This window comes from Girardinichthys multiradiatus, chromosome 20 (genome assembly GCF_021462225.1).
Source record: "Girardinichthys multiradiatus isolate DD_20200921_A chromosome 20, DD_fGirMul_XY1, whole genome shotgun sequence".
NCBI classification, from domain to species: Eukaryota; Metazoa; Chordata; class Actinopteri; order Cyprinodontiformes; family Goodeidae; genus Girardinichthys; species Girardinichthys multiradiatus.
The window spans coordinates 29,180,152-29,206,532 of record NC_061812.1 but is presented as its reverse complement, the minus strand read 5'-3'; the positions used below and the strand labels follow the sequence as shown (position 1 = coordinate 29,206,532).

General features: G+C 39.2%; 1 protein-coding gene across 2 annotated transcripts; it reads right to left on the bottom strand.

The window, feature by feature from the left end:
- Positions 1 to 2,883: 2,883 nt before the first annotated feature.
- Positions 2,884 to 25,176, bottom strand: espl1 (extra spindle pole bodies like 1, separase). Of its 2 annotated transcripts, none has more exons than XM_047347364.1 (32): positions 25,017 to 25,176; positions 24,771 to 24,859; positions 24,236 to 24,541; positions 23,159 to 23,914; positions 22,959 to 23,060; positions 21,549 to 21,660; positions 21,298 to 21,425; positions 21,008 to 21,201; positions 20,657 to 20,899; positions 20,396 to 20,540; positions 19,402 to 19,561; positions 19,093 to 19,232; positions 18,320 to 18,454; positions 18,118 to 18,234; positions 17,867 to 18,038; positions 16,594 to 16,722; positions 16,339 to 16,495; positions 16,078 to 16,187; positions 11,694 to 12,826; positions 10,803 to 11,211; positions 10,444 to 10,575; positions 10,073 to 10,286; positions 9,762 to 9,970; positions 9,518 to 9,645; positions 7,635 to 7,757; positions 7,268 to 7,417; positions 7,004 to 7,171; positions 6,788 to 6,892; positions 6,569 to 6,684; positions 6,387 to 6,470; positions 5,825 to 5,989; positions 2,884 to 3,276 (listed from the first exon to the last, which is right to left on the bottom strand). In XM_047347364.1, exons 2-32 carry the CDS (start codon positions 24,849 to 24,851, stop codon positions 3,075 to 3,077), a joined length of 6,525 nt encoding a protein of 2,174 aa, XP_047203320.1. In that variant the 5' UTR covers positions 24,852 to 24,859; positions 25,017 to 25,176; the 3' UTR covers positions 2,884 to 3,074. The 2 variants fall into 2 exon arrangements, with proteins under 2 accessions (XP_047203320.1, XP_047203322.1); XM_047347366.1 differs by having other exon boundaries at positions 16,078 to 16,184.
- Between the last annotated feature and the right edge of the window lie 1,205 nt (positions 25,177 to 26,381).

The window sequence follows — 26,381 nt, the reverse complement described above, 5'->3', positions numbered from 1 at the left end:
TGGCTTTTCATTACACCTCATCAGAACCACAGGCAGATCACCTCCATGCCACGCCACATTAATGCAGTAACTCATGCAAAAGGAGCCCCAACCAAGCATTAAGTGCATAGAAATAAACATAGTTTTCAGAAGCCTGACATTTTTGTATAAAACATCCTTATGTAATATTCTAACTATGCGATACACTGATTTTTTGGTTGTCATTATATCTAAGCCACAATCATCAAATTTACAAGAAATGTCACTCAGTATAATGCATTTATAGAACAGGTTTTACTTTCTGAAGTATGGCAAATAACATTTAACCTTTCACCATTTTTTAAAAGGTCCCCGAGTTCTTTAAAGGTAGGAGTCAATGGTTTAACCAGGTGATGTCAATAAACCAACACTAAAAGTAAGAATGGCTGCAGGGATAGATAGATACTTTTTATCTTGACAAAAACAGCAAAGACACAAAGGATACACAACTAGTGAGTGGCACAAGGAATTCATCTGTTTTTGAGAAGAAAGGATGGTTACACAATCTGTGTGACAACTTCACATACCTAGTAAATAAAATGACTTCATTAATTTTCATGCTTCATCTCTGATCAACACTGAAGACATAATAAAACCATTTTTTCTATCAACAATAACCCAACTCTACAAACCCTGCAGTACTGAATAAGTTCTTGTGTAAGACTATGACTAAAGAAATGTTTTTTTAAGCAAACATTGATTCGGTCATACCAGTAATTCCCTAAGTTCACTAACCTTTCCTCCTCCTGATCAGGATCTCTAACGTTTCTAATGCTCGAGCATTCCGGGCATCAGCCTCTTTCAGCTGTCTTACTGAAAACACCAGGAACTCAGCTTCCTGAAAGAAACATCGAAATGTACAAAGGAGGAGTAGCATTTGATGCAAACAAACAACAGATAACTTAGAATGGTTCTAAACCTGATGTATCATGCTGTGTTCGATTCGTCTCAAAAGCCAGATCTCTGAGCTAGGAATGTCGTACCCAAGCTGAGCTCGTTCTCAATGCAAGTTTGCCATTTGTTTTGTTTACTACCATTCCCAAATCCAAGCCAATAATATATTTCCCTTTTATTTGCTCAATCATTAAATGGTACATGTTAAGCAATAGAGGTTGTGCAATAGTCTGACACTGGCTTAATGCAGAAGTGCTAATGGTCATAGTGCATTTCGCTCCTCCAGTCGGAGGAAAACGGGTCCTTCCAGACAATGGCTCAGAAGAACAGTGCACTTTGATTATAAAGTTAGATGAATATGGGAAAACATAGAACTGTTGAAAATAATAGGCTGCTCAGCTAAAATAATCATGAGTTTTAAATCGGAAACCAAAACCAGAAAGAGGGGAAACAAATTCAACACTGGCATTCAAAAAGATCTGAGAATGGCCAAAAACAGCAAAGACTCAGCAAACGATCATCTCAACGGGGATCAAAGGTCTACTATAGTCTGAGCTATATTTCCAATGCTTTCATCTGTAAGGACATAAAATCTGTTTTAAGGGCTTTAAAATAAAAGCAGTGTTTATATAAAAATAAAAAAATTAGGAAAGTTTAGACAACTGTATGTTTTGATAAATATGTGGAAAATCTCTATATATTCTTTATTTACTGTTCCATTCAAAACCATTACCTCTACCAAAGAAACTTCAGCAAATTTTAGGTTTTTAATCTCACGCTTTAAAAAAGCAAAATTGGTTAAAATCGAAATCGGCTCCTCCGACCTGAACGAACACCAGATAAACCTTAAAGAAATGTGAATCCATGAATCCAGTTTGCAAAATGGACAACTCTGTACGGTGGTCCCAGGACGGAAGAGCATTACAAACACCCGTTTTTGAGCTTTCACAAATTGTATAAAGATTTTACAAATCGCAACCTGTGTTTTATACATAAAATATAGTATACAATATAAACCGCTTCAAACTACAAAGGTAGTCCAGAGTCCTTGAATGCGGCGAATTAACCCTTTAGTCAAACAGCCATTAATATTTCAGCAACTTCAACGTTAGGAAATGCCAGAGTTAACATTTAAAGAACCATGAGAACTTTGAAGACCACAAAGCAACTTTAATTTAATGTCATTTCCTCGACTAGCCTCTAGCTAACATTCCCCTTGGCGGCTGGACGAATATTGTAGAATATGAAGCTAATGGTGGTGTTAACCGATTCGTCCTGTTTAATTCCAGGTCAGTGTCCTCATTCAATAAAACAAACAGATACAGAGTTAATACCTGTAATATCCGAGGTTTGAACCACTCCAGACGAGGAAGGGCGACCCCTGTAAGATTCGCCGCCATGATGGAAGCGCGCCAAACAAAAACGTTATACTTCTGATTAAAAGGATTTTTTCTGAAACACTGCCCCCATGCGGCCGAACCAGGATCTACCTCTCAAATCATTGTCTTAATCCGCCCCTGCAGACCCAAAACGGGGTTAAGACGGAATACAAATCTACTACAAGCACATCTGAAACTTTAACTCCATTAATATACATTCATTAATACAAAGAAACAACTCTTACTGGTTAAATGAAACTGTTTTGAGTCACAATCATTCTTCCAAAAGTAAAACTTCAATCTAAGAAGGAATAATTTAATTCCTTAGTTTATTTCCAGAGTTTAGTGCTCAAAATGTTGCACTAGACAAAAATTTCTAAGCAATAACTAATATCTCTGTTGGGGGGCAGGGTGTAAATCATAAAAAAAAAATGAGCTTGATGGTAATTTAAATGCACAATTACAGATATTATCCATAAAGGCCGAGAGGTTTATACACATCTCCATTCAAAATAATGAATCCTCCAAATGTATATTTAAGTTGTATCTACAGTGAACTACTGCATCTACAAAACACTTCCAAAACACAGACTGCTTGTGTAAGCTCATTTATTCAAATTATGCAACAGTTCAGCTTGAAAACATTACTGGGAATTTTAAAAATCAACAATTCAAAAAAATGATTGATTGGATAAAACATTCAGAGTTCATAAACAGCCTCATAGGAGTGGATGAACAAAATGTTTATTGTGTTTGTTGCTTGGTGGTTTAAGGCTTCCAGGCCTACTTTAAGTTAATTGGTAGCCCATAGATGATGGGTGCTGCTCCTACGAGGTATTTAAGCCGAGTAGCCTGACGTGATGAATCTATGAACTCCATGAGAGATGCTCCGGATCCTGCAGCCAACCAGGACTCGAGCAGGACTTTGGTGAAGCGATCGATGTCCCGATCCGTCACGTCCCACAAGTTGCCCAAAATGAAGGGGCTAGAAGGAAAAAATTAAAATAAACTCAAAATAATAATTCAGGCCACATATGTCCCAGGCAATTCATTAAATGAAACAGTGGACTTTAAGTTTGTACCGTAACTATTATTTTCAGTATTCTTTTCATTTTATTTCCTTTTATGGCCATTTTTTTAAGGTATAAATAGTACAAGGATTCACAGAGGACTTTCTACAGAGGACTAATTTTGCATACAAAACCAGCAAACACATCTGGATGAAGGGATGGACAACTGAAAAAAGAACACCTGGAAAGACAAACGAATGGACGGACAAACTGACAGATAATGTGAACAAATGAATGGACAAAAACAGATGGACGATACAAGACAAAAGGATGAATGTCTAAGACACAACAGGACAGACAGGAATGATGGATGGATGGACGAACAGATGTACGGATGTATCTGCAAATGAATGGACAGAAAGACAGAGCGATGGATGGATAATGGACAGAAGAGAAAACGGAGGAATGGATAGATGCCCAGAAAAATGGATAGAACAGATTTCCTTTAACAATGGGATGAGTAATACTAGAGTCTAGAAATACTACACTGCTCAAAAAAATAAAGGGAACACTTAAACAACACAATAAAACTCCAAGTAAATCAAACTTCTGTGAAATCAAACTGTCCACTCAGGAAGCAACACTGATTGACAATCAATTTCACATGTTGTTCAAATGGAAAAGACAACAGGGGGAAATCTTTGGTGATTAGCAAGACACTCAATAAAGGAGTGTTTCTGCAGGTGGGGACCACAGACCACTTCTCAGTACCTATGCTTTCTAGCTGATGTTTTGGTCACTTTTGAATGTTGGTGGTGCTTTCACACTCATGGTAGCATGAGACAGACTCTACAACCCACACAAGTGGCTCAGGTGGTGCAGCTCATCCAGGATGGCACATCAATACGAGCTGTGGTAAGAAGGTTTGCTGTGTCTGTCAGCGTAGTGTCCAGAGCCTGGAGGCGCTACCAGGAGACAGGCCAGTACACCAGGAGACGTGGAGGAGGACGTAGGAGGGCAACAACCCAGCAGCAGGACCGATACCTCCGCCTTTGTGCAAGAAGGAACAGGAGGAGCACTGCCAGAGCCCTGCAAAATGACCTCCAGCAGGCTACAAATGTGCATGTGTCTGCACAAATGGTTAGAAACTGATTCCATGAAGATGGTATGAGGGCCCGACGTCCACAAATGGGGGTTGTGCTCACAGCCCAACACCGTGCAGGACGCTTGGCATTTACCAGAGAACACCAGGATTGGCAAATTCACCACTGGCACCCTGTGCTCTTCATAGATGAAAGCAGGTTCACACTGAGCACATGTGACAGATGTGACAGAGTCTGGAGACACCGTGGAGAGTTATCTGCTGTCTGCAACATCCTTCAGCATGACCGGTTTGGCAGTGGGTCAGTAATGGTGTTGGGGGGCATTTCTTTGGAAGTCCGCACGGCCCTCTATGTGCTCACCAGAGGTAGCCTGACTGCCATTAGGTACCGAGATGAGATCCTCAGACCCCTTGTGAGACCAAATGTTGGTGAGGTTGGTCCTGGGTTCCTCCTAATGCAGGACAATGCTAGACCTCATGTGGCTGGAGTGTGTCAGCAGTTCCTGCAAGATGAAGACATTGAAGCTATGGACTGGACCGCCCGTTCCCCAGACCTGAATCCGATTGAGCACATCTGGGACATCATGTCTCGCTCCATCCACCAACGTCACGTTGCACCACAGACTGTCCAGGAGTTGGCGGATGCTTTAGTCCAGGTCTGGGAGGAGATCCCTCAGGAGATCATCCGCCGTCTCATCAGGAGCATGCCCAGGTGTTGTAGGGAGGTCATACAGGCACGTGGAGGCCACACACAATACTGAGCCTCATTTTGACTTGTTTTAAGGACATTACATCAAAGTTGGATCTGCCTGTAGTTTTTCAACTTTAATTTTGTGTGTGACTCCAAATCCAGGCCTCCATTGGTTAATAAATTTGATTTCCATTGATGATTTTTGCTGTGATTTTGTTGTCAGCACATTCAACTTTGTACAGAACAAAGTATTCAATGAGAATATTTCATTCATTCAGATCTAAGATGTGTTATTTGAGTGTTCCCTTTATTTTTTTGAGCAGTGTATTTTTCCATACTTATCCAGATATGGACAAAAGATACAGGAAATCCATCTCTTCTAAACTTTTGTAGACTGTGTAGGAACCCTGGAGATGGCTTTCAAGCAACAATACAAAAAATACAACCATCATCCACACCTGCTTATCCTGTCAGGGTCATCTTTAGGAACCATGGACAGATCCCCAGTCCATCAACACAGACACACAGGACAAACAACCATCAAGACACACTCATACCAAAAGGTAAGCTAGAGGGACCCATTGTCTTAAATGTCATTCCTGTGGGAGGAAGCCAGCGTACTCGTAGAGAACCCATGCAGTCAGGGGGAAAACATGCAAACTTCATGCAATCCTTACCTCCACATCAATTAAACTGTATGCAGATAAAAGTAAAAAGACTGTTCTCTTACCATCCTGATATGAGGTAGTTCAGAATGATACCCTGTCCGTCCTGATTGCCCCTAACAGCCAGGGCGGCGCTGCTACAGCCTAAAAGCAGCGAGGCTGCTTTCATCTGCTGCTTTAGGACCGCCTGGCTGTCCAGGAACCTTGCTCCTGCACCATGTCCCACATAACTAAAATCATAAACAGAAGGACATTCAGTTAAAAATAAAATACATGAACCAGAAACATTCATAATGGATTTTAAAAAGGCAGACGTTACATCGTTTCTACCAACTGAGTTACAACAGCTTTTGCACAATTTGGTGTAAGTCAACTTTATACACATTTGAATTAATCTGAGTTTTGCTTGTGTGTTTTCTTTGAAATATTTACTCGAAGGCTGGGAACACGAGCAGCAGTAATGCATTTTTCTGAAAGATTCTTACAATACTAAAGATGAAAGTACAGTGAAATAAAAGATCAAAACCTAGCTATGCCTTGAAGGTGAAACATTAAGGGGTTTGAAAAGTGTCTCCTTCTTTGGTCCCTCATCGTATGAATACTACCAGAATTTCATCTCAAACTCACATGTATAGGTCCTTAGAAGCAACAGCTTCTTCTAGTTGTTTAGAGTCAGGAGGAACACCACACACACCCTGCCAGTCTGGGTTGCTTTCACAAAAAAAAAAAACATTTGTTCAGTAATGCGACAGAACACAAACTGGTAACAGAAATGAGTGCCGACATGAATCTCTTGATATTTGCCTCACCTGCAAAACCATTCCTTGAACCGATCCTGAGCATTTGGTAAATTGCCATCAGGGTCCAGCACGTAAAACACCTTCCTTGGATCCACACCGTGCTTCAGGATAGACTGAGAATCCACCTGATAGGGATAATGTACTCCGTTAAATTATCTCTACTATACACAAACATTAGGGCATGAAGTGGATCAGCTCCACAGACTGTGCTAATAATCCTAATCTCACCTCCTTCTGAAAGCTCAGTCCAAGCAGAGAATGCAGTGAAGGCATCCGGCTTACAGAGTGAGACTTTAGGACCGACATGTTCTCCCACGGCAACCTCTGAAGATACTGCGTTAAACGCACAGGTTGGTAAGCATTAAACACTTCCCCACAAACGTTAAAATCAATAACATTTTATTTGTGATCAGTTGTGTGTCACGTTTCACAGGACAAACTGACCTTGTCCAAGATGAGAACCACATGACCTCTGGTCTCATTTCTCTCTGAGAGCTGGGACACCGCTGCACGGAAAAGATGATCACAGGCCATGTCCCAATTTGGAGAAAGTCCTGATCCAAATCCTTTAAGGTCTTTTTCAGAAAGGGATTGAGAAGCTGAAAGCACAACCTAAGAGACAAAGCGTAGTTTAAAAGCCGACTTTTACCAACAAGACCGACTCATAGCTCCAATCACCAAGAAAAAAGTAAAGAAAATAAAACATACCTTCAGCATCTCCTCACTCACAGTGACTCCTCTCTTAGACAAGGCCTTGCAAAGTTCCTTAGCCTGCATGGAGAGCTCTGGATCCAATGAGAGAGGTAGGAGAAGGCTCTTCCAGCATCCAAGCAATCTCTCCATTGCTTTTAGCAGTTGCTGAAAGATGGCAGAGCATTTAACTTTCCTTGTCATTAGTTGGTCAAAACCTAACAGGAACCCAACACTCCTGGTTGAACCTGGACTAAGTATTTAAAAAAATTATAGAGACTAATAGTTGTAAAAATCTCAATTATGATAAATTAATTTGATATTAGGTATGAAGCCACTATAACAACAAGGGTAAATTTCCCCCTCCTAAGTGTTAATCACTTACATGAACCTGACAGTCAAGAGCTCGGCGTGCCTCCCACCACTTCGCCTTTTCGGCCACGCAACTCACAACCTTTTGTTCCACCAGGATGCTGTCCATCTCCTGCACCAGCCATCTAATGTTGAACTTCACAACACAAAAACATTTTTTTTTTAATGTAAAGCAAACCAAAAACTTTTGACAAATAAATCCTTTTATCAGACCGCAAAGCGTCATCTTAAAAAAATCAGTTTATTAAACCGTCTCTCTGTACGTGTTTCTGTTCTGTTAAAAAGGCATCAGATGCATTGCTGTGAAAACAAGACCTGAGGTTCTGATAGTACCAAGATGCATTTAGGGTAAAAGGAGTTTAAAACTTTCGCACTGACGAGTGACAGATTGGAACCGCTAAGGGGAATCTTGTAGGTAAGAAGAGTTTGGTTTTATCTGATAACGCTGTTGAGCTAAATTACTTTCAAACTCAAACCGTGGGTGCAACTTTATTAACCTGAAGGCCCATTTAACAGCTAACACAGCAACATTCACAAACCAACAGACTACTCAAAAACGCCAAAGTAAACTCTCCATTAGATCAGGGTTTTCCATGACAAAATTTCCCCGACTCAAAGCTCAAATGTTCTATATTGCAAACGTTTACAATGAATTAGAGCTTAAATGTAAATTAGATTAAGTTTATAATCCGTCAATCACACCTAAGCCTGGCAGATGGTGGTAATACACTACAATTGTAAACTGGCAATAAATAAATTAACCAAATAAGAGTTAGGGCTGAGCTATATTAGGAAAACATGACATTGGAAAATTATCATTAAATATTTTAAAATCGATACTGATTAACCCATGTTTTTCTCACTGTTGTCTTTTCCATCACAATTTCCTCATCAGTCTCACTCAACTTTCTGATCCATGTCAATAATGCTCCCTTTCTTCTGGCTCTACTTTGCCCAGCCACACTCAGCCCAGTTTTGCGAATGCATCTATTACTTGCTTCTCCGGCCTGTAATTAGCTGCCTTGGTACCTGATTGATTACAGGGTCGAAATGCGACGTGAACAAACTACTGTTTCTTGCTTGGGCCATGGGCGTGCTCAGCCGTATGTCAGCAAGAGGACAAAGTGTTCACCGAGGTGGTGCAAAGAATGACGAGCCACGGATTTTACTGCACAGCGCAGTGCCAGGAAGAGCCATCTGGGCGAAACCGAGTGAAGTCAAAATAGGGCTTAGTGTGCACTTCAGCTGCTGCTCAATGTAGAACCATTCGAAGGTAGCTTTATTATTTAATTTACATAACAAAGTTTAGATCACCAAACAGAATACAATTAACTCATGGTGCAGAATTGTGTACACGTAATTCCACCTCTTTGGCACCTCTAGACCAGTGAAAGAAAAGGAAAACACCAAACCACAAGACAGTAAGGGTTAATAGCAGCAAGATGCTGATGGCTGGAGGTCAGGGTTCAAGCCATGACTTCAACAGTAAGTGTGTCAATGCAAACACAACAGGTTCAGTGCGAAGTAGAGTGAAGATGAGTGGAGCTGGAACCGTAAATGGAAAAAAGGCATAAGTACTATGCGTCGAAAGTCCATCCAAGCGGCCAAATTACATGGGATCGGACATTTCATAATCTACCAGGCGGTTCTTTGCTATCGCAATATTTAACATATTGTTATCAAGAATACAATTGGATAATTTATGCAGGTTTAATATCAATAGTGCACATATTTTCCTACAGATGTCAGATTTTAAAGAGTCAATCACCAAAAACAACAAATTTTAAGTGGATGGATGGAGAAAAGGATGAACGTGTACAAAAAGACAAATGGATGGAGAAACGGAGGCAGGGTCATTGATTAAACGATAAAACCAAACCCTATGATCAATCTAACCTCTTGTCTAGAAGTGGAGATATGAAGTGTGATGGGAGATAAGTCCTTTTCCAGACGTGACAGCATTATGCTGTCCCCCATTTCCCCCGGTTTTACTGCCAGCACGGACATCAAACACACAGTTACTCCTGTACAAGGAGAGAAAGTGGGGAAAAAAAAGTTTTTTCTTTATACTCAAATTCAAATAAAGTCAAAATAAGCTTTTGAGCTCTAGGAGAACAGATGCAAAAAAAACTGGTTCTACCTGGTGGAAGCTGTTGGATTTGTTGGATAAACTCTTGGCACGGGTTCTGGGGGAAAGAGCAGAGGTCTGCAGTGGGGAAGGAGAAGATTTCCTCCATCTCAGACACCAGCCTCTGTTGAGTAGAAGTAGAGGACATGGCTCCAATGGGCTCATTTAGAGCCAGAGCATCCATTTTTTCAACTAAATCACTGGATGCCTTTTTCAGTTTTCTATAAGAAAGAAACAAAACAAGCAAATGTTTGTTTCTAAAAACAACCAGAATGATTTCAACCCAATAACTAATACACTTTACCAATCGAGATTGAACTTACTGGCGAGAACAGTTAAAGTGGCGGATTGAGCGATGACGACTGGTGACTCCCAAAGACTGGGCTTGCAACATTGCTGTACTTATGGGGTCGCTCTGTCCCGTGGTCAAGGCGAGAAGAGTACAGAGGTTTGGATAGATTGTTGGGCAGGGGAAGTGCTGAAGAGTCAGCAGCGCTGAGTGCAGCAGAGACTGGACATCCTCCAAGGAAAGGTTGTCTAGGGACCAAAAATTATGAGAATTACAAAGAAAAACAAAGTTAAGAACTCCAATCTTTTCGATAAGGACACGTTTTTACGTTAGGCAAACTCTGCACGGGAATATTCAACAGAAAAAGGAAACTTAATTAGAATGTTCTAAAACTGAGCCACATACCGGGCCTGCTGTCTGTATTGGAGATGTTGGTTAATAGATCTTCTGTAGGGTGGTCATTGCGCCACTTTTCAAACAGCCCTTCTTTCTCCAAACCAGAGCACATATCCCTCCTCAACACCTCAAAGTCGATGTCTGAAGAAAACATGAAAAAAAAAAACAACATGATTCAAGACGGTTTTCACGTCAGGATTTTACAAATTTAGGATGCTGCCTAAGAGAGCTCCATGAACTGTATACTGAAACAAGCCCAAATAAAGTTTGAACACATGAAATTTTTTAAAACTAAAACTAGTGTCAAAGAAGGCAGAAACTGAAGAATAACTTGACTTAGTCTCCCTCCATGAACACAAAATACATACTGTCTTTACTTCCAGCTGAGTTATTATCCTCCTCAACATCCGACGTCCTGAGCTGCTCGATGCTTACATCCAGAACTCCATTAGTTTCTTCCACAATGGTCCTCATTGTGTCAGGCTCATCCGGTGATTCTTCGGTCTTAGATAGCCGTTTTCTGCTTCTTCCTCTTCTGCTGGACGCCGGCTTAAGAAGCAAAGGCTCATCTTCCTCAGAAGAGGTTGAACGAGGCGCCATAACACTCCTTTTGGCCTTGGTCTGCCTCTTCGGGGCGGTCTTCTCTGCAGGTGGATCTGCAGACGTTTTAGGATCAGCAACAGCTCTTCTAGAAGTTCGCTTTTTAGGGACATCTGCAGACACTTTGAGCTGTGCTTGGGGAGCTGATTCAGAGTCACTTTCATCACTACATTCCACCTGTGATCAGATTAAAGGATAATGTCCTAATCAAACATCTACAGATGCATCTTAATAAACGACATTATCATTTTAAAGTTAATTTATCACAGTAAAAATCATAGATTCATGACAAGAGTGATACATAAAGTGTTTATGTCTGTTTACTTTGATGATGACAGCCAATAAAAGCCCAAAACTCAGTTTCTAAAAAACATGATTATACCAATAAAAATTTGTTTTAATACAAAATATATTAGACAAGTGAAAAACATCCCAGTTAATAAAACTTTTAACCACAGACGGAAGTTTGTGGGTTAAAATGTGACGATGTCTTCTAGGTTTGTCCTTTACAGCGGGCGATCAAAAACAAATACATTTTAAAACGTATGTTAAATGAATGTTTTTATAAGGCGTCTGGATTTGGGGCAATCTTGAGGGGAAAAAAATGAAATCCAGTTTTCTATTGTTTTTAACAGCAATTAAACCTTTTTTCTGCTTACCTTGAAACGTAATTTTTTTGTCCGTTTAGGAGCTGCAGGCACAAGCTGGACCTTGTCTTGAACAGGCGACACTTCTTCATACACTTGAAACTGCAGTTTCGCTGCAGGCTTTAAACACTTCTGTCCCAAAGGAGGACATTTTATCTTCTGAACAGGAGTGCAAGCTAAAGTAGGAACCGCTGTGTTGAAATCAAATACTCCAGCAGACGACTTGGACTTTGCAATGACTGGTGTCATGTGAACCAGAACCTTTCCTTTGGCTGAGGACCTGGTAACTTGAATCTTGGGTTTGACGGCTTTGGCTCTTTTTGATTCCTGTTTTTGCTCTGCAACATCTGGGTTTTTAATAGAAGGTTTGAGCTTCTTTAGTATGGAGAATGGAGCCGATTTCTGCTCAGATTTGATGTCCTTCTGCTCCTTTGGTGCATTCCATGTCCAGCACTTTGAAAAAAGTTCCTCAGTCCTGCAGCCTTGTTTTGCAGCCAAGATCTTCAGTGATGCAATGGCTTTGGTTGCCATAAGATGTGCTCTTACAGGTCTTAGGGCAGGAGAGGTTGTGGAATCCAGAAATGCTAAACCAGCCTCTAGTACTTTCCATAAGCCACAGACCTTGTTGGCCTTTATTTGGAGCTCAGTCTGGGCCATGCTCAGGTACACACGGCCCACCACGTCCTGCATCAGGGAGGGTTTGGGGATGCCTTTTGCAGGGTCATAGGGAGGGAGAAGCTCAGCGAGCTTCTCTCTAAGTCGCACGGTTACATTTTTACAGCGGACTAAAGCTGCCCAGTGAAGTTTGGAAGTAACACTGAGGTCATTTGGATCAAGGTGGAGAGCAAGATCCGCCTGTGTTAATGCCCAGCGAGCAGAGGCTCGGCCTAAACACGGCTCTGAGCAGCATGACAGCTGACAGTCAGATTCATGAGTCAGACAGGACAGCCAGCGCAGAGGCGGAGATTTAAGGGGCGGGGAACAGGCCACGTCGTTCATCACCACTTCTTTGGCACTCCATCTGGTGCTCAGGATGTCCTTTAGATCGTTTTCCGTGAATGGAACGGGGGACTGAGGTCTTTGAGCAGGACGACCCTTTCTTGGTTTGATTTTAACATCTGCCCTTTTAACTTGATCCGACAAAACTAAAAGAAAAGGGAAGAAAATGCTTTTATTACAAAATTACACCCAGAAACACCTGAAACTTGGAGCAGGTTGAAATAAATTCATAAAAACATTCCAAGAATTTTTCAGAAGTAATGACGTGCCATGGTAAATGTATGTAAAAATGATTTAAAAGGGAGCAAAGAAAAATCAAATAGTATAACTACAATAAGCAATGTCAACTATTGTTGCAATTTAATTTTAATGAAACCCTGTTAAACAATATGACACCCAGTACACTGGCATCCCAAGTAATGATGTGTTTAACAAAATAGATTCATTTTATATTGCAGTAACATAACAACATTGATTTGTTTTAGAATAATTAAACCTTTAATCCGATTACATTTATTCAGGGCTAAATAAAAAAAACAATATTGTTGGCACACCTAACAATCTCTTTAGAATAAGGCATTTGTTAGTTATTAATTATTTATAATTAGTAATCCATGTCATTCTGCTTCTCTGGGGTTCTCAGAAAGCCTCTATTTACGATGAGCTGAACGGAAAAGGGGGTAAAAGAAAACTCACTGTTCGAGAACAGCAACAAAGAGTGGAACGTTGGGGACACCAAGTCTTAATAACCAACTATTAAAAGCCAACAACATGGCTGCTAGTTGTATGTAGGGGATGTCGGGAAAAGGCCTTTTCTGTCCTACCATAACTAACGTAAAGATGCAGAGTTTGATGAACTCTGCTGGGGCTTTAACTGGGAACTTTGTGCTTTGACCTAAGATTGAGGTTTATCAGGAATAATCACTCCACGTAGGCTTGATGTGATACAAAGGATGACCATACGTCAAACACCCCAATGTTCAAAATGTGATGGCATCATGAGCTCTTTGAAATACCGGATGATTTTAAAATTTATTGTTGTTGGACTCAGCCAGTGAAGTAAAAACAGATCACAATTTGGTCTTCCAACACGATGAAGATACAAAACATGAGGACAAGTCAAACAGAAATACACAAGGTCAACCTGCTCACATGCCTATCTCAGACCATGTAACTCCTGCAGGCGACGTGTGGAGTCAGCTGAAGAGAAGAGACATAAATGAAGTCCTTCAAAAAATAAACTTCCTCCATCAAACGTGTAAGCTAAAATGTGCCTGAACCTTGGATTTTTGGACTTTACAACTGTGCAGGGAAGGCTTTTTAAAGATGTTTGCTTTGCACTACAGGTAGAGGGAAACTATTACTGCAAACCTCTCCTCAAGCTGCTGTAGGGTCAACACAGCAAACCTTCACAATAAAAGTCCAATCCCAGTAAAACGTTCTGAAATATAGATAGCATAATAAAAAACTCAAAAAAAACAAAAAAACACTTACTGTATGCTCTCTGCTAATGGAAACAGCAGTCTCAATGCTGAACGAATTGTGTTTTTAGGCTGCAGGCCATAATTTATCCCCAACAAATATAAATATGTTAAAGAAGACAGTGAGTGTGTGTTGATGAGATCGCAATAAATTGATAATATATAATTACAACTACTACTGCTAATAATAATGGTAACTTTGATGCTAGTTAAACTTATAACTGACGGATTTACAGACAGTAATCATGATAAATAAACTTTCACTGCTACATATATAAACAGGCAGCAATAGTGAAGTTTATGTGAGTGATGTTTTATTTTGAAATTCAAATAAATTCTGAATTTGCCAGAACAGTTTGAGGTACAATGTACTTCAGGTCTTAAAAATGGCAGAACATTACTTATGTGTCAATTCTGCTTGAGGCAAGTTTGAATATAGTTAGGGAGTATGGTTAGAAATCTTTTTCCTTGAAGAACTAGTGTTTTATGTAAGCAAATCATAATAAAAAGAATTGTGATATATCAGCCAGCTCTATGTTATCCTAATAGTACTTTATACAACCCACTTTGACCAACAGCTGCAGTACCAACACATGCACCATCTGAAATATGGAATAAATAAACTCGTGTTAAATATAGGAGATTTCTACATATCAGTGTGACTTTTTGATTCTGCATTAAAAGTGGAATTTCATTGAATGTTTTTACACCTCTTTAATCAGTGGTGCAAATAAATGTGGCCAGGACACACAAAGAAAATTAGAGTAAAAAGTTTAATATTTCCTGTCGCTCATTCCAGAAAGTGAAACTCATTATATACTCATTGCACAGAGAGGAAATATTTCTAGCCATTATTTCTTATTATTTTGATCATTATGAGTTACAGATAATGAAAACCCACAATTCAGTGTCTAAGAAAACTAGAATATTACATAAAATCAATATAAAAAGAATATTTTAAAACATATGTCAGGCTTCTGAAAAGTATGTTTATTTTTATTTATTTCATGTTAATTTGAAAAGATCAGATACAATAAACATAAATCATTACCTCAAAATAATCTGATGCCTGCATCTCAGGGTTTATAGTTGTGGCTAGTTTGCAAAACCCATCCCAAGAAAGGCCTTCAACAATTAAATTAGATGGAAAGTAAAACTTAAATACAATGAAAATCCAGAAGGGGTTATAAAATGATGCCTTCAAAACACTTACCTACTTAACACAATATTTAAAAATGAGCACATTTCTGGTTCGTCTTTAGCCAAATCTTGAACCTGGAAATGAACATTTTAACATCAGATAAGGTCTTAAAAGTCAGGATGAGAGTGACATCCAGAGCTTACAGCTCTTAACAGAGAAGCTGTCTGTGCAAAGGTCGTCCTGCAGTTTGGCATTTTACAGTCCTGATTTATGGTTCTTCTGGTGACTCCATTATTGTTCAGTCTCTCAACAAATTTACGCAGTGGCTCAGGTGCTAAATGATTGATGCATTTGTGAATTTACTGTGAAATTACTAAAGCTATAAAAGATGTCGATGACTGTCTTCCAGACATCTCTCTTCCCAATGATCGTGTAACCTATGACCCAGACTAAGAGACCATTAGAGACACAGGAAACCTTTACAGGTGTTGAGTTAATTAGCTGATTAGGGCGTGACACCGTGAGTTTCCAATATTCAACCAGTTCACAATATTCTAATTATCTGAGACTGAATTTTGGGTGTTTCTTTATCAGTAAAAGCTTAAAATATTTCACTCTATGAGTAATTAATCTATATAACAAATTAGTTTGACTTTCTGAAACGAGTGACAAAAAAAAAAATACTGAACTTTTTCATGATATTCTAATTTGTTGAGATGTCCCTGTATGAGGACAGCGGCTCCATTTGAACCGATGCAACAAAGCGTTCACATACCTGCACCATGCTCCAGGAGAGTTCTAACGAAAGTCAGGTCTGTTCGACTTTCTTCCGTTTCGCCCTGCATCAGCTCCAATTCTGCTTTAATCACCAAGAGCTCAACACATCTTAAAAAAAAAAAACAACAGCCACACACACAGACAAAGCAAAAATTATAAAAACTAACTGTGTATGAAAGTGACTGGATTAGTTGTGGCCAATTAGCTCTAACATAACCGAGTTATAATCAGAGCATGGTGTGTGCCTCTATCAACATACTGGTTAAGGGCTTGCAGTTTGATGGCCAGTTTCAGGGCTTCTAAACACTGGAGTCTGGCATCGTTGATGGCCCCAGAGCTGCTCCGCACAGCGACCAGCTTTGCAGAGCAGCTCAGGAGTTCTGAGAGCAGCTCCCACTTCAGCACCAGGTTGTCTCCTAGTTAAAGACGAGAGAAAACCATGACAAAAGACACAGACAGAAACAGGAGACAGTTGTAATGAGGGGAAAAAAAAAATAAAAATAAGAATTCATACCTTGGTGGACGAAGTGCACTTCTGCATTATTAGTGGTGTTCCCATACAGGCCTTTTCCCACTAAAGTGACCAGCAAGCTGCAAAGAAGCTTCAATCCCTCATATAGGGCAGAATCAGGAGAACCTATACCTGAGATACACACATCATATCGTGTCTTGGCTTGAAGAGAAAGAAAAAACCTGTTCATACAGTGCCTTGCCAAAGTATTAACACCCACACTCAAATATTTCACAGGTTATATTTGGAGGGTTTTATGTGATAGACCAAACCAGAGTAAAACAGGTTTGAGGCTGATGGAAAATATACACTACCAGTTTGGACACACCTTTGTCATTCAATAGATTTTCCATATTACACAGAGAAGACATCAAAACTGTAAAGCAAAAGTATATAGAATTATGTAGCGAAAAAAGAAAAAACCTTGAAATAACTCAAAATATCTTTTATATTCTAGATTCTTCAAAATCACTGCTTTAAACAGTCTTGGCGTTCTCTCGATGAGCTTCATGAAGTTGTCACCCGAAAGGAGTTCCCAGAAGAAGGAATAAAAACAAATGCAAACTATTGAATGAGAAAGTGCGTGTACAAACATCGTATAAGTGTACTGTCAATTTTATTCAGCCTCCACCAGCCAATTTATAGAGCAAGGTTTGCTGCAAGTCGTTTAGGTTTTGTCTTCACCAGCTTTGTATTTTAAGAGACCGTACTTTTTGCCCATTCTTCTTTGCAAAATGGTTTTATCATTTATTCAGCCAGAGTGGACGGATAGGGTTTGATAATTAGTTTTCAAATTGTGCCACAAATTCTCAATTGGGTTTAGGTCTGAACTTTGACTGGGCCATTTCATATGAATATGCTTGAGGTTCACACCAAGACTTAACATGGTTTAAATCCAATCCCAGTCTAAAGTTGCACAGTTGGACTCTATTAACCAATTAAGAAACATCTTTAAGTAATTGTGTGGACTGCGTACTATTTAGGAGTATCAAAGTCAAAAGGGGCAAAATACAAATGCATGGCATACTTTAGATTTATTATTTGTAAACATTTTGAAAGCCACGTCATATTTTCCTTTCTCTTTAGGCATTAGCTACTTTGTGTTGATCTATAACATAAAAGGCTAAAACACACTGAAGTTTACATTTTCAGAACTCTAAAATTTGACAAGGTTCAAGTGTGTTGGTTACTTTTGCACCTTACTATATATTTACAAAGAAAACAAAAAAGTAAAAGGTGTTTTGATGCAAAAAGTGATGCAAATGGCCTCACTCACCGTGCTGCGTGATGAGGCTTCTTTGGGCTTGTGGCAGCTGAATGACATCTGAATTCAAATAGGAGCTGCAGGCCTGCAGGGCCTTTGCACGCAGCAGGTACCAGGCCTTTGAGTGTCTGTGGTCATTTACTTCTTTCAGTACCTGACACAGATAAGGGACTCCCAAGCTGACCTAAAATACAGGCAAAAAGCACAGGATGGGTACAATAACCTGAGTAATGAAACAAGCAGGTTGTTCCAAAATGACACACCTGTCCGATGCTGTAGAGGTACTGCGCCTTTAACAAGACAACCAGCATGAAGAGGGATGAAGGACCATCATCTTTGGTGTCTGAAGTAAGCATTTTCTCAGCTTCCTCTATCTTGGCCTTGAAATGTTAATTAAATCAGAAATTGATTACAACAAAGAATGCGACATTTCTTGTTGAATTTATCGTTTACAAATGAAATCACCAGAGCCAGGTCAGGGGAGCCCAAATCCAGGAGGATGCTGGCTGACTGACAGAGAGCAGCAGCACAACCACGAGCATCAGCGAGTTCACGGCAAAATTTAATCCCAAGATGGTACGCCTCCAAAGCCTTCAGGGGCTAGGTAAGGAAAACAAGACATATTATAAACTAAACTTAGTCACGATTACCTTCATATACTAATAAGATTATTCAAAAACATACTATAAAAATAACATAGGATTTTTCTTTTTCAAAAATAAAGAAATCATAACAATAATCACCTTCAATTAATAAATTTCAGTCAAGATAACAATGAATTAAATAAAAAATAAATAAATTCATGCTATCTGCAACACAGGACTACGACAAAATTAAAAGGAAAACACTCTAAACGTGCATATGCTTTTCACATTAACGGAGAACATTTTTAATTCATTTTAAATCCAATATTGCCATTCTTAACTACATATAAATTAATTTAAAGACCATGCATACTTGGGCTGATCTCACATTATCTTCTCTGTGTATACATGTACATTTAAGATATTTTATCATTTTTATTTCCATTTATATTGCAATAAGAACTTCACTGAGAGCAAAGTGTACCTGAGTAAAGTTCATTGCTTGTATGCACAAACTTGGAAATAAAGCGGATTCAGATTTCCAGTTTTATTTTAATGAGCTCCTATATAAATAGTTATGGCACTTTTGGCCCTTGATAGAAACCGAGCAAAGGAGACATGGTGCAATAGTCTTCATGCATCTGGTGGAGTTACCTTCCCAATGAGTCTGAAGAGAGCTGCTGCAACAGATATGGAGCTGCAGGTCTGCTTAGCGTTTCTGACAGTAGGCACGGCTCGATTCTTAAAAAGGTCAGTCCAAATATTCAGAGCTTTTTCCAGCGGCTTACAAAGCTCTTAAAAGGAGGTAGGAAAAAGAAAAAAAGATTATTCATAAGATATCTATTTTAAGGTTGACTACCTCATGAATCTACAGATAAGACTTTAGATGTATACCGACAGGCGACTTGTGTTCTACAAAGGGTAGAAAGAGATGACTGGTGAAATTTGAAACAACACTCTTACCATTTGCTGCAGACAGGTTGAAATGGAGCCCTTCGTACACCAGAGTTCTGTCCTGTGTCTTTTGCTCGTCTTCATAATCAAAATCATTGTTGCCTATAGGATTAGTCACACAATGCGTCTTTTCACGCAGCTCTCTCCGTTTTTTATCACTCTCAATGGCCTGGGGGAAAAAACAACAACAACAATGAAAACATTTTTAAAAAGCATCGACCAAAAGCTTAAGTCTAGTCATTTAATTTTTTTGGTTTAAAGTGCTTTCTATAAAGATGCTAGAAAGGGTTTTCTGTGGTAGGACAGAGCAATGATGCAGCGCTACCACTGTGCACTGCCAGTTAGCTGGCTTGAAGATTAATACAACACTTTTCTTTTGCTTGCAAAAAAGACTGTTGGGAAATGCTTCTGGTTGTGGAAAAAAAAACCACAGAGACTAACTGAACAGCGCCCATCACTCTTATTAAGGTAACACTGTTTTAAAAACTATAGATGTCAAGGTGTGAGCAACAAGTCTGTGAAGCGACTGACTGCAGGCTGGCCCCCAGCAGACAGCCCAACTAATATCACCTTGCTAGTGTTACTCTATAAAAGCAGAACGGTAAACAGGTATGCAATAAGCACTTAAAAAAACTACAGAAATCCACAGGCTTTAAAGTTTCTGTATCAAAGGCAAAATTTCAAGTAAATGTTATAAGGTTAATATTGACTAAAAATTCTCAAATGTTAAATTATTTTGTCAGCAGCAGAAATAATTGTTGCTTTTCGGTGGTTTAAAAAAAATAAGCCAGTTAGATCAAAATTTTAATTTAAAATGTTTAGTACTGTTATTTGAATAAAATGTGGTATTTTTACTCTCGTTTCAGCCCACATAGGTAGATTTACTAGTCACATCTTTTAAAATGAGCATACTATGAAGACAACATTAAAATGTTGTTCCAGAAAATTAAGATGTTCATAAAAATGTTTTTAAAAATATAGGAAAAATAGAGAGAGACGTTACCTCCTGCAGATTCTTCTCCAGGGTGCAGATATAAAGCCAGAGTAAGGCTTGTGCTTTGTCATCTTTCAGCCCATCAGCATTTCCTGAAGTCTCTGGTTGTTCTTCAAAAAGCCGTAAAGCTTCATGGGTGAAATCAACTGCTGTGCTGTGTTGGCAGAAAACAAAAAAACAGAACAAATCCAGTTGGTTCCCTGGTTTGTACAAATAAGACATTTGTAGGCAACAGTTCATTACATTTTGTGCAATAATTAAAGTGATTACCAGTCAGTTTGCTCACTGAAGTCCTGGAAGCACACCACTTGAGCCATTTCGCAGAGGTAGACAGCACGTAGATGGGTGTAAGAACTCTCCTCATGGCAGATGTCCAATAAATCACAGAGTGTGTTGTAACGTTCTTCAGCCATGTCCCTTGTCGACTCCTTATAGGCACGCAACTCTTCATCCAAAAGGCACAGCATGACCTTCTCCTCAGGGACATCAGATCCAAAACCATCCCGTAACGTCCTGATTTAAGACAAACAATTGGCAAGTTGAATTTTTATTAACATTTTCCTAAATGTATACATAAGTGAAAGGTTTAAAGAAGCCACTTAAAATAATAGTTTTCTATACTTTAGTCTTATGTCCTCGTCATCGTTACGGGCGCCCTCGGCCTTTGTTTTCACCCACAGAGAGACGGGTTCAGCCATTTGAATTACCATCTTGTCCCCAAGGGCCTTCAGCCACAGGATGATCCAGTCAAGTGCTCGCTCCAGTTTTCCAGCCCGCCGCGAAGATTGCACAGCAAGCATGAAGATCCGATTTACCTGGTTTTGTGGCAATACAAATCAGATTTTTAAAAATAAAATTTGAACCCAAAGACAGGGGGGTCTAGTAAAACGGATCACATCTGACAAACTCACTCTGTCAGCAGAAAGAGGGCTTGTGATATTCTTGCACAGATCCCTGCAGATGATTTCCACCAGCGTGAAGGCCTGCTCATACAGGCGTCGGTTGAACATGCAGCAAGCCACGTTGCTCACTATAATCACTATAAAGCACATATACACAACAGCTACGATATTTAAATGGCATACAGATGGTTCTAAATTATGCAACAATTTCAGAGACAGTCAACTTGACAGTGCAAGTAAAAAAGAAACAAAGCATTCACCTGATTTGTTCAAAAGGTTTTCACTTGACAGCTTGCGAAGTTCAACCATCAGCAGTCCAGCTGTTGCTTGGCAGTAGAGCAGAACCCTCTCCAGTGTGTCACAGTCCTCCAGCTAGGTACAACAAATCAGATAAAACAAAAGAAAACTCAGAACCAAGCAGAGCATGTGGGTCTGACGTTTAGGCTTTTACGTACAAAAAAAAAAAAAGCATCCTGGATTTTATACTTGTTTGGTTTGTTCTCAAAAACACAGGAAAAAACAACAATAATGAAATTCTACATGTTTATTGAACTTATAAAAAATGTATTAATGATTTTCAAATAATTCTTATGAACTTTCAGCTAGACCAGTGATGAGAATCGACCCAATTTTACTCTTGACCAGCAGGTGTGAAACTAAAAGCAGTTTCCCCGATCAGCGAACATGCTACCATGTCGTGTCACCAGCAACACTTTTCGGTGTGGAAGCCATTACTGAGAAAAAAAAAAGATTCAGTGAGCTATATTTAGTATCGTTGAGTTGTTTTAAAAAAAATTATAAGTCAGTCGAAGGTAAAACAGGAGAGAAACCACCTTCAACTGAGGCCTGTTATCAGGGAGAGAGATTCCAGCAATTACCAGAAAGCAGAACATCTTGCCACGAAGCTGATCTGTTTTATCCTTTTGAAAAGTCCACTTCTGTCAGTGATGGACAGGGAGATGTTTTTTTTTTTGATAATGTCAAAGTTAAGGTAAGGTTCTACTAATTGTATAGGCAATGCACACATAAATGTATGTTTATAGTGCTAAAAACAGTTTGTTAACATCAATCATTTTGTTTTGAAATTTTAGCAAACTCCTGTTTAACTGCAAAGCTGTCTAATTCTGATTGCTCTGTGACACACAAACAATGATACTGCTTCTGATCTTAATGAGAATAATAATCAATAGATCACAAAACCTCATATCGCTGTGACATGGTGCATTTTGAATTTCAGTTGTCCAAAAACAGAAGTCAATCACATTCTGAGATCTGGTCTGATCCTTCAGTTGGTTTTATTTGCTGTGATGGGATGGCTACCTGTCCAGGGTGGACCTCCTCCCAATGACCCATGAGAATGTGCAGACAATGGATGGTTTTTACTGCATTTGTAGATTTTTTGTAAGACAGCTCAGTAGAACCATGTATTGACATTATGCACAAAGTAGAAAAATATATCTTATTGGCATTTGAGATCTTTGAGACATCACAATTGGGGATGATCTGTATTGGCAGGTCAGAACTTTAAAACAAATCTGATCTGAAACTGGTCAAAAATATTACTTGGCGCAGATGTTGTTTTAAAGCCAATCTTGTAAAGAGTTAAGATTTTTTTCTTAAGCTCTTTGAATCTGCATTATTTTTGTGTTGATTTTTAAATGCAAACTTACCTGTGATGCCATCATGCTGTCATGGGCAAACCCAAAGCTGTGGTAAATGTTGCAACAAAGGGACTTCCGCAACCTGTCCGCCTCAGCCTGACATGTTGAATCCTGGAAAAAAATAAATAAAAAAAATCAGGAAAATAATAACAGACAGATTTTTTTTTTTTGAGAGACTGGTCTTTAACTCCAATAGAGGCAACACTAACCTTTTTAAGCATTTCCAATACCCGCTCTTGATGCTCCTCCAGAAATGAAAACAGCGCCAGCAGCTCTGGTCCACTCAATTCTTTGGTGTGACCGGTTTCAACAGCCCATACCACCAGATTACAACCTTCAAGAACAGCGTGACCCTCTCTATAGCCCAGCTTAGCTGAAAGAGACCTCAAGGTTCTAGCACATTCTGTTAAAGCCTGGCTACTTTCTTTGTCAGCCTTCATCGCTGAATGAATCTTTACTCCCCATTTGGCAAGAACCAGCGGTATCCACTGAAAGCCAACACAGTTCAAAATCCTCTTCTCCATTTCATCCAAGAAGGTGAGGGCTAGACTGTGGTGGCCGGCCTTACAAACAGACTTCACTGCAGGCATCATCATTTCAGAAAGCACATAAAAACGTGATGTCTCTATACACTGTTTTTCCTCCTCCTCTTCACGGGGTTGACTGTCCGCAAAGGTTCTGTTAAAAAGAGTTCGTATTTCCTGCAGAAGAAATAAGGAATCCTCCGTGGTCAGAGCGCCGCGGCAACTCTCAAACGAAGTGATGGCATCCTGCATGTATACTGAAGTTTTAAAAAAAGCAGGAAATGCAATTTCTGAGTCCATCAACAGTGAGAAGCACAATGTTTGAATCTGCCATCGTAGTTTTTCCTGAGGATTCAAAGTTTTTCTTTCTTTAGCAAGAGAGAGGCCATTCCAAAACACAGAGAAACAGCTCCGCACAAGAACGATGTAATCCTCTCCAGCCTACAAATGACAACACAAACCACATTAGAGCTCACAGCGACACAAAGCATGGATTATAGATGCATGTTTGATAAAATGCTTCACAACTCTTGCCCTGACAGTAAAAAACGTACAATCATCATCGCTGTGAATGTATCATTTTGATTTTGAGAATAATCTCAAAAACGTGTTGGTGGCTACAAAAACATTTTTGTTCCTTTGCAAGTTGCTAGGTTACAAAATCCATTATTAAAAAAAACACCCAAAAAAACAACTCAAAGGCATTTAAGATTCAAGCTGAAGATGACTGCCACCCTCACTGGTTCTGTATACCATACATACCTGTTGCTGTGCGGACAGCTTGCTGTAAAGCAATCCAGCCACACCACTGCAAAGGGTGTGAGCCTCTAGAGAGCAAAGGTTCTTGACAATATGGAAAAGGATCTTCTCCATATATAACGGAGTTCTCTGTGGCACAAACTCTGCAGAACGATAATAGGCATGAATAGCCAGCTCCACCAGCTTCACCAGCTCATTGATGTGGTGAGAGTGACAGGATCCAAATCCAAGCTGATTGTTACAAGCTCTGATAATCCGGTCACACAGTAGGCGAACCTGTCCAGGTCCAGGTTTACTATTCGCATATTTCTGAAAAAGAATAATAATAATAAAAAAATAAAAAAAAAACAGAGACGCCGTGTAAGAAAATAAAAGTTAAATTCACACAGAACAGATTTATTTTTTAAAGTCATACCCAAAACAAGTCAGACGGAAATAGGCTCATTGATTAGCTAATGCTCATAAAACGTAATTTACAGATAAACTTATTTAACGTAAAGTTGCTGGTTAAAGCTAAACATGTGGTCGTCATGCCAACCTCAAATTCCTGATACAAAAGCTTCGTCTCTTCAACAGAAGCTGTCCTCTTGATGTATTCGTCCACTTTCAAACACTTCATGTCGGCTCCTGGAAAAGTAAAACAGCAGCAGGTAGCTCATGCCAAACCTTTACTTCGATAAAAGGGACTAGCTTGCGTTTGCGCCGCCGCGGTTCATCAACCGCAATGTGACGCTAGTATTTAGGCTTACAGTTTAACGTGTAATCACCGTTAACGTGAACTTACTTGACTCCCTCGGTATTGGCAGCAAATGTCCTCACGGCTGAAAAATTGCTGAGCTGCTCCTCATAACCACAGCCTGAGAAGCAGTTATTGATCAATGTATCGGTTCAGCTTGTGTTGCATTTACCAACTGCACCCCGCGCACTGTTTTTGAAAGATTTAAGCTAACCAATCACAAAGCAGATCCACTGTCAAGGAAACGCTCGGACTTATGGGTGTTGTAGTTCTGTTTTAAAGAAACATGCCCAAGCCTGCTTTTGAACAGACCACAAAACCCTTCAATGTTTTGACTTGAACAGATATTTAAATAGAGTGCTTCATTACAGTGTGTACGGCAGGAGATGTTGCACTTTAGGTTTCCCACGCACGTTTTGAGAAACCCATTGAGATGTATCAAAAATATGTCAAAACACAAAAGGGTCTAACCTTACTGATAAACTAATCTTAAATTAAAGTAGTTAAATTCAGTGGTCAAACATGACACACTGGAAACCTATCTAAAAACTGAATGCCCATTGTCACAGATAAAACAAGCTTCAATGTTTAAATAAATGTTAAACAAAATTTAGCATTTGGATGTTTTGCATGCTAATAGATGATATTAGTGAATAATGAATTTAGTCATTCTCATGATTGAATTTATGCTGCAACATCAAACACTGAGCAAAACTCTTCCTTTGGTTTTACTTCAGAGATTTTCTTGTAATTTTATCTAGAACAATTATTTTTTTCCTTTTCTTTCTTTCTTTCTTTCTTTCTTTCTTTCTTCACAATCCTTCACATTAAAATAAGTATAAACAGTATAGCATTAATATAATTTAAAGCAATGATTTTTGAACTTTTATTTCTTATTAACAACCTAGCAAAGGCAATCCTCAAAAATGTTAGCCTGACATATCTTGATATAACTTGTAGTCTTTCTTCAAATTCTTTGGCAACCCTAGATTCAAAGAAAAGTCTAATCTAAAAAACGTCTTGGTTGAACAGCAAATATTGGCTTTCAACATTTAAGAGAAAAACATAAAATAGGATCTCAATGGTGCATCATCGTCCACATGTAACTAATGTCATTTTGTAGGTTAAAAGTGTTTAGAAATCAGTGGGTTAAAAATACAGTCCAAGAGAGATTACAGGGTCTGTAATATTTGGTACTTGGTACTGTAATATTCAGTGGGCCACTTCTACACTAGTCATGTAGTTCCAATAAGTGATGTTGACCGTGTAAATTTAGGCCACATCCGAGCAATACATTTGTTTAAGGCATTCTCACTCTAGGTGCTGCTGGAGGCTGTGATGGTTGGGATATTAAACCTGAATTTTATGCATAACAGTATGCAAAGATTTAGAGTCAAACCTTTAATTAAAAGA

Coding starts and splice junctions, on each gene's coding strand:
- espl1 (XM_047347364.1), bottom strand. CDS start 24,851: ATGAAGTGTTTGAAAGTGGACGAATACATCAAGAGGACAGCTTCTGTT. Junction 21,426..21,548: donor AAACCTTTTGAACAAATCAG/GTGAATGCTTTG, acceptor TGTGCTTTATAG/TGATTATAGTGAGCAACGTG. Junction 21,202..21,297: donor GCCCTCTTTCTGCTGACAGA/GTGAGTTTGTCA, acceptor CCACAAAACCAG/GTAAATCGGATCTTCATGCT.